Source organism: Papaver somniferum, chromosome 9, assembly GCF_003573695.1.
Source record: "Papaver somniferum cultivar HN1 chromosome 9, ASM357369v1, whole genome shotgun sequence".
Taxonomy (NCBI): Eukaryota; Viridiplantae; Streptophyta; class Magnoliopsida; order Ranunculales; family Papaveraceae; genus Papaver; species Papaver somniferum.
In genome coordinates, this window is record NC_039366.1 from 120,827,055 (window position 1) to 120,836,011 (window position 8,957).

Below are 8,957 nucleotides of genomic sequence, written 5' to 3' on the forward strand. Positions count from 1 at the left end.
GATCTCAAGAAATACGACTTTTTTGGATCCCCTTATTCAAGATTTTCCAGTCAACTGCTCTTTGTTTCTCTGTTTTCCGTTGCTAATCCAAAAACTAGGCCATGTTAAGACCTTTCGGCTCAGATCATCCTTCTTGGGCTATTTTTCTCAGTTTTTTTTTTTGTTTCTTCCCATACCTCTATATTTGTTGGTATTAGCATCATTGAGATTTAAATTAGCATTTGATCTGTTATTGTATCAAGTGAAGAAGATGGTGAACCGGTTTGAGAAGGTTATGAATTTGTTGCAGAAGCAGAAGGAGAGTATTATGATCTTTCAGAAAATTGTTGTATATTTTCTAACAACAATGGATTGTATATATTTGTGAAACACTTTCAAGATATTGCAACAAGTTTCGTACGCAAATTGTTTACCGTTTTTCTGGTGCCAATTTCATCGACACTTTCATTCTTGTAATTTACAAACATAAATTAATTAAATATCATAAGCAAACTAAAAAGATTAATTTCTAAAACTGGACATGTGGTATAATTGTTCTTACTTCACCAACATCGTTTTTTCACTATTCTTTTTTGCTCGATTGGCTTGGATGATTGCAGTAACATGGGAATTGATTATAAGGAAATGACCTGACAACCATGTTGTATCACGATTATTGAGGTTCATTGTTTCTGCTAAAAATTTCTGAAATATGTTTTCCTATAAGGTGTTTCCTTGTTGATATACATAACCGTTTCAAATGCATTCATCTTCCATGCGCTACTGTAAATTTTGCACCTCAAACGTTGGTTCTATGTTGATATCGAGATTCAGATTAAGAAACCATATTACTAAAAAATTAGAAAAGTTTTGTTTTATATCGGAAGAAATGTGTATGAGAGATTGAGGTGTAGATAAGGTGAAATTTGGAATATATTGAAATTGAATATTTATAGGGATTTCTTTTGGATCGTTGGATGATATAGTCGTTGAGCGGCTGAGACAACATCAAGCGACAGATTCTCATCCCCTGGTTAGAGAGGCTTGGCCGCATAAGTAACTCTTTAGTGAGAGGCCCAGACTTAACCACTTAGTAGCGAATCTGCCTCAATGGAAAACCGACAAACTTTCCATTCTGAAGCTCCATTATAGGCAGTATATGGCAATTTTTTCAATTTCTCACAACATCAACATATTAGTAATAAGGTTTTAGTGAATAAAAAATTAATTTACTTTTTTCTTTTTTCCTAAAATACAAATTCGTGAAATTTGGCAGCAGTATCATATTTCGCGCTAAAGTGCAAAATTTTAGACCAGAAGAAAATCTTGTTATTTAGTACTCCCTCCGTCCCACTCCTAAGTGACCTATTTGATTTTAGATTTTGTCCCAATGATAAGTGACCTATATCATTAAACAATGAGATATTCCGGAATTATCCTTTTAGTTAATAATAAAGAATATACGAAATATGCATAATTTGATAGGCATGTTTATATTCGTTACGTAGGTGTTTTAAAATGCTTTTCAATGGTATGAAGTTTGAAAACATCCGTGGAGTATTTTGAGAGGTAAACCATTTCTAAATTTCGATAGTTATTATTCATAAGGGTATAATTGTAAAAAATGCTTAAAAGTAATATTTTCCTTGCTTGCCTTAAAAATTGTGCAAATTTCAAATAGGTCACTTAGGAGTGGGACGGAGGGAGTAATAAATATGTTTAATGATGGCTGATTTGGTTCGTGGTGCAATTTGTAAACAAGTAGTAAATGTTAGTTCTACTAGAAAATTTTGAGCCACGTGATATGCTTTAAGTTCGCAATGGAAAACCTAGGGTTACCATGCATAGTTTGGTTATGAGTGTTGTCGAGTATGGACTATAATTATAAGTCTCTACTCGTAATGGTAAATTTCATATCAAATGGTAGATTTTGAGTCACAAAGAATATTTTTGAGTTGGGATGGAAATTTTAGTCCACATTACATACTTTAGGTCATGGGGAAGATTTTAATTCAATAAGCAACTTTCCGATCGTCGAACCGAGTTTTATATATATAACAAAATTTTAAATTACGTGTCAAATATATGGTAATAAGTTAAGTTTTAGATTACTTTACAAAATTCTAAGTCATGGTTCCGTCTTTTAGTAGAAATTTTAATCCACAAGCCATCCACAAGCCAGATTTTACATTGTGGGATAAAATTTGGATAATATGTCAAAACTTTGATCACGAGACAAATTTTGTCACATATGTAATTTACATCTTTAATCATGGAATATTTTTTGCATCATAAAAGCGAATCTGATGTATGACGATTTTAGATCACAGTAGATTCTTCTTGTCATTGGTATATTTTGGTTGGGTCAAAGAGGAAAAGGTAGATTTGATATACAAAATTCTCGATTTATTCTCACTACGTGTATTATGCGGTAATTTAAAAAGAATCAAATAAAATCTATTGATTAAAGTAATTTTGTATCACATATGTAATTTTATTTCTTAACCTTTAGTCATGAAGTAGATTTTGGATCATGAAAATAGATTTGATGCACGTCGATTTTAGATCACAATACATTCTTCTTGCCATGGTATATTTTGGTTGGGTCAAAAAGGAAAAGGTAGATTTGATATATAAGTAATTGGTTTCTTTTTAGTGCATGTACTGTGCCATATTTTAGAAAATATAAAGGTCAATTGATTAAAATAGATATGCTAAGGACACGAGTTACGAGAGTTACGACCTATTAGTTTTTGGAAATGGTTGATGTATTGATATTAACATTGTCTATATATTTAGAGAGAAAAAAAAAAACATTATATATGGCCTCACAAGCAGGAGCGGAGCCAGCTTGAAACATAGGTGTACATCGTTGCACACCCTGCTCAGCTGGCTCTCAATCCTAAATCCCTTTTAAAGATTGGGCTTCCAAGCCCATTTATGCACCTATATCACTTCCCATCCCCTAGTAAGATTTCTGGCTCTACCCCTGCTCACATGGCCACGCCAAATGCTTGCAGTACACTTCCCTTATTGCATTTGAAAAGAATATAATCATTCTTGTTTTGATTTTATCTTGTAAATTCACTCGATTGCAAAGGTACAATAAACTTGAAGATAATATTGTCATCAAGGATGTAAGTTTTTGGTGTTTGTGTTTTGTTTATGCTCGTACCGAATATGAATGTTTTCATGTCGGTGAGATTTTCCCTCTCTCACCGAAACTCGTCTGGCAGGTTGTCCGATTCTCTCTATTCTTCTAGAGTCCGACTCTGAGTTTTACATGTCGGTTAGATGTTGTAGCAAAAGCTGGAACTGTCCTTGAGGTAGGACTCTCACCTAGAATTAATGGCTAGCACCTTGACCTGTGGTCAAAGCGAAACAATTAATGGTACATAGTAGCTAGGCATGTGAAATGGGATGTTGATTGGGAAAGAAATGAGATTCGAGAGAGTGATTTGATGAAAGATGCGACAGCATGCAGTGACATGACGAGTTCGTCAATTAAAAGCATATATGCCCCAGCCCTGGTCCTGCATCCTTTTATTTTGGGAAAACGCAACTCATTTATGTAAGCTTTGAAAGCTGTTTCCAACTGAAAACGCAACTCTTTTATGTGTAGCTTATTTTGTGAAAACTAGGCCTACTTTTGTTTCTTTCACAATTTCTGTCGGTTCTTTCTATTTGAGTTTGTTTGGGGGAATAACTTATCGGAATGACGAAAAATCTACGGAGTGGGTGAAAATGTGACATAATTTTGCACGTATGTGAGACAAAATCTAGTGCTTATATATCAAGCATGCTTTTGACAGTGTCAGTCTCACTCACTACTAAGTTTGGACACCGAAGGAAAAAATCTTTCTTTCAACTTCAACCTGAAAGTTAATGGGACTCTAGAACAAATGATTTTTGTGCAGCATCAGTCACGAGTGACTCTATTGGCTATTGCTTTCGATGTCGGTAAATTTTTAAGAATGATTAACACACTGTGAAAAATCGGTTTTCACAGCCAACTTAACGTCACGTTCCTTGAAAAGGTTCCACTGGTGGACATGAAGTCGCTCAATTTTGCTTTTACATTTCAGCTTTATGCCGTTATGCACTCTACTATTATCTGCGAAAAGAGAGACCTAATTTTTGCATAGATTTTATTTCAGGATTAAACTAGTTACAGTCCTAGCACTGTCAAAACTTTACAGGTAATGTTATCAAATGATAGAAACTTTAAGAGAAGAGGATTCCCAAGGGTAGGAACTCCTCACCATCTGATTCCATCCTTTTTCTACCATGTACTAAAGAATATAATGGGAAGTCATGAAAACAAAACTAGAAAATAAAAATGCTCCACTTTAACCCTTAGCTTTTAATGTCCGTCTCCATGAGAATATGCCTGCTAAAAAGAGAAGATTAAATCAGTGGATTCGTTAACATGTCACTTAATATGTTCTTGCTGTATTCCCGCGATACCCACGGTTTATCTTTTCTATTAGACAATGATTTTATGCAGGGAACAAACTTTTTCATAGAAATGCATCATCATTCAGTGCACTTCACTTGTTTCCGATTTAAAATTATATCGACAAGAAAACATCTGCTTTCTCTATAACAATCCGGTTTGTTGCAGCTTTATTCATTGGATTACAAGAGCTAAGTACATTACAAGTACAATTACAGCATGGTATAATTCAATGGCATAACTTTGAGAAGATATAATATGCCTAAACAAACTCGAAACGCATAAGAAGTTTAGTGGAATTGAATTTTTTGCCGTCTCGGTCATAGAGAGGAACTGTGCGAATACCAGGTCTTAATTCCCGGACAGGAAAACAACTCTGGCCAGCAAAATCATCCTTCTCGCCCTTATCATAATCACGCACTTCAAGACGAAGTATTGCTAAATCTGGAACTCTCAGTGGGAATAAAAATTCTTGGTTCCAAACTGGTGTCCAAGTATCTTCTAAAAATTTTGTTTTCCTTCTTTTAGCATCTGCTGGAACTCCTACTATATGCACCTGTCAAGGAACAATTTCATCAGCACTCAATAATCTAAATGCACCAACTCAAAGTGGTTTTCAAAATGATTAGAGGTATGCAACAATTAAGCAGCGCTAATCTTCTTAGGATGCAAACTAATTATCCAAGTCTGAATCAACCAATCAGAATATTAAAGCAGGGATTGTTCCAAACTAGAACATAATGTTAAATAGCTTCAGCTGTAAAAGAACATCTTCAATCTGTTGGTTTGGGTGCTGGCTGTAATTTAATTGCAGAAGTTTTAGCCGTAAACATAAATCTCGAATGGAATTAGCTCAGGGAGTTTGAAATATCCAAATGGTTTCAGACTCGCAAGTGTGCTGTCCTAGCTTTTCAATCAGGTAGAATCCCATTATGGAGGAGGCTACAAGACTCCTATGAGGAAAAACAACTTTCGAGCATTTGCACAGAGAATTGGAATTCTCTGCCGATGCCATGACCAAGAGTGCGTCCCTTCTGTTGTAATCTATTATTGTGTAGAGAATATAAGTACAAGATATGATAGATTGAAGTAAGTTTTTGATCTTCTTTATAAATTTTGGAATTGCCGGTGATTGGTTTAATCACTCGACCTATTTGTATTCTGATTCTGTTCATAATGAATTTGGATTGCAGGAGAAAAATAAAAATCGAACAATGTGACTAGATAAATGGCGCCTGATATAGGAAAATAACGCCTGATAAAGCAAACGCTCAGATATTTGAACATTTTCAAGCTAGCTAGATGCAAGGTTTGGTCTTTAAGAGCAATTCAAATGATAATCCAACTTAGCATACCTTCACATAGAAGTCTGGGGGAGAGTATGTATCAAAATGTGTTGGCTTGAAATCCAAACGCCATCCATCACCCATGTACACTTTCACCTGTTCAAATCAGACAGAGGATAAGAGCTCATTCAATGGTTTATTAACCAAAAGAAAACTATTAGACTCAAAGTTTTGAAATTAATCGCTCACTTTTAAACATGTCTTCACTGGCATCTTTTCCTTAGGATTAAAAACTTTATTTCCTTCATCCGTTCTCATTAAAAGGTCAGGTTTTTTCACATAACCACACCCTCCGTTGGATCTGAACAGTCCCTGCATTATCCACAGTTGTTTGCCATATCCCTGTCATAGGCATATTCACATGTTAATTTATGTTTATGAACCTTCAGATTCCCAAGAAGCTTTTCTAGTCTAGCGTCAAGAGAAAAAAAAGTCTCAAGCGAAACATTTAAATAGAAATTGGAAAAATTTGACACTGGTTAAGTAGAGTGCAAGCAGACTGCAGAAACTACCTGCATATTAAATGCTACCATTTGAGCTCCGTGCATCCACCCAATCAGTGGGTTATAATTTGATGAATTAAACCGTGTTCCTTTTGGAAATATACGCAGCAGATTCCTCTGTGTGAACCTAGAGACAGAATCACTCATTCACTAAGATAAGAGAATAACCATACATACATATACACAGAGAAAAAATAAATGGAAAACAGAATTCCAATAACACTTGAACTTGAGTATTTTTTCTGCCACAAGTACCTGACAAGTTCGGTTCCATGATTCTCTGCTCCCTTTTCAAGCTGTTGTTCACTTAAACTAAGGCGTTCAACTTTACCAGGATCCAGCTTGAGAGACTTGGTTAACCCACCCTTGTGTTTCTTAGCATGAATTGCAATAAGACTCTTGTATTTTTGAACTCCTAATGGACATGATTTATCTTCAGAATTATCAGTATCTTCACTTTCACCACTGCTGTCTTCACACTGATCACTGTCTTCAGCATCTATGTCATTTTTATCTTCAATGACTTCCTCGCACGGCGCTTTGTTCTCACGTGAATCTTTCTTTTCCTCGTCAAAAGCCTTACTGTACAGATACTCTTTTGGTGGTTTGGTGGAAAGAAGGATTTTACCCTTCAATTCTTTTGGCGATGGGAATTCCTCTAAGCATTCTGATGATGTAAAAAGCACGTCTTTGAGAGTCTGAGTGATCATCTATAAACCAAAAACATCATGAAAACCAATGTAAGTGCTTAAATATTTTTAACAAAACATCATGAAAACCGTATGGGACCGATTACCCACCTCAGCAGCTTTAGCCTGAAGTTCTGGAGTAAGGTGATCTTCCAAAGTTACCACTAGAGGGTATTCTGACGCAACAAAGGCGTGCTCCCTAATGGACTTCAAGCAATCAATAAATTTTACTGGAGAAGTCAGAGTCCTACAGGAACAGGAAAATATGAACAAAATTCCCTAATCTCATGAAAACATTTGTGGAAAATGAAATCACTGTCGATCAACATTAAGTCAGTTCATTAGCTCTTTAAAAAAAACTACAATTTCTTAAATGGCCAAAATGGCATCTTGATACGTCTTCATACCAAGTTAGTCTCCCATGTTTTCAGTTGGATTGTATCCGCCTATGTTAGACATCTAAAAATGAACAGGTAATACATAACAAATTCAACATTCTACATGGACTACAAGGACCTGAGATACTAAAATTCGAGGTTACGTGAGGCAGGTATCGCAATGATTTTGGAATTCAATAGAGTCCTCAGTTTTGACAGGGTTGTAAAAGACAAGAAACTACTTGTTTTGGTAAAATTTGATATCAATGGCAAATAAAAAGTCAGTCAATCATTACCTTCCATGATACACCTTGATGTTATCTCCTGCAGAATTAGGCCATATATCCAGTTCAATCACTCTTACACCATTCTTTAATGCATTTATAATTGGTACACAACTACTTTCACTATTAAGTTGGTTCCCAGTTAAATATGAATTATGCCCTGTATATATGAAGTAATGAGACAATGGAGCAGTCATATCATGACATACCTGAAAAACACACCAAATTTAGATTTTCAACCCTAAAACCCAATCCCACAACAAAACCAAAACAGTAAAGAAAAGTGAATAACCTAAAAGATTCACTAGAGATCAAAGGGGATTTGAACCTCTGACCACAGTTGACCAAATGTTGACTCTTTCAAAGCAGAGGTTTTGCACAGTTTGACTTTGTTCTAAATCAAAATCAGAGCTTAAATCAAAGTAAAGATGATGAACATACCTGTTGATTGATGGGGAAATTAAGTTCACCATCAAAGAGATAATGATGAAAATCATCAAGAGTGAGAGTATTACTTCTAGTAAACTGAGCAATGTGATGTCTTGCTTGAAGAATATTTGATATTATCTTATCTGCATCTTCAATCTTCGCATCAGATTCTCCTTGAAAATTGATTAAGAAATTTAATAACTGATCAGATGTCATTAGATTGTTGCCATCTGAGTACTTCAAAAATGCTTCTTTGACATCCAATGGCGGTTCTGCTTCATTTAATCTAAAGTTCCTTTTAAATATCTTAAACATCTTATAACTACTCTTGGTTTCTTTTTCCTTGGACGACATCTTTCTAATGGTGATGATCACAGTTGAGTTCTCCTTGGATTTGAGTTTCTGTTGCTGGTTTTGAGATGATAAATGGAATCAGTTGAAACGACACAAACTGAAAAATGATCCGATTAATCACTTCGGAGGAGAAGAAGAAGAAGCCGGACTTTAAGAGTCGACACACGGTTCGGAACACGACTTTTCGGGGTTTTAAAATTTGTAGTATTTCGTTTTCAGTAGTATTATTTCGCTGCGTGTATGTATCGTTATCGGTATCTTGTAGTGGACCTACCTGGCTTTGCTTTATATGAATCACACCTAAAGTATCCTGGATTTTGTGTTTCTTGCCAACTCGGGAGTCATTTGTTTCTTTCTGTCGTCTTCTAAATGTACTTTACTTTTTTCTTTTTTAGGTCGATCAAGGGTAGAACTAGCAAGATTACCCTCGTGGAGAACCATGGGGGAAATTACACTCTATGGTTGTCCCATGGTGTATCTCGGCTTTGTCTTTGGATCAAAATAACAACATACCCGCAAAGTTCAAAAAAACTTAAACTT

At 35.3% G+C, this 8,957-nt stretch overlaps 1 protein-coding gene across 2 annotated transcripts; it reads right to left on the reverse strand.

Annotated features, from left to right (window-relative positions):
- Window positions 1–4,523: 4,523 nt before the first annotated feature.
- On the reverse strand, window positions 4,524–8,631 carry LOC113310818 (phosphoinositide phospholipase C 4-like). Of its 2 annotated transcripts, none has more exons than XM_026559613.1 (8): window positions 8,076–8,631; window positions 7,647–7,843; window positions 7,085–7,172; window positions 6,540–6,994; window positions 6,294–6,411; window positions 5,971–6,123; window positions 5,791–5,877; window positions 4,524–4,991 (listed from the first exon to the last, which is right to left on the reverse strand). In XM_026559613.1, the coding sequence occupies exons 1-8, from the start codon at window positions 8,415–8,417 to the stop codon at window positions 4,698–4,700; spliced, it is 1,734 nt and encodes a 577-aa protein (XP_026415398.1). In that variant the 5' UTR covers window positions 8,418–8,631; the 3' UTR covers window positions 4,524–4,697. The 2 variants fall into 2 exon arrangements, with proteins under 2 accessions (XP_026415398.1, XP_026415397.1); XM_026559612.1 differs by having other exon boundaries at window positions 7,085–7,220; window positions 8,076–8,630.
- Window positions 8,632–8,957: the final 326 nt, after the last annotated feature.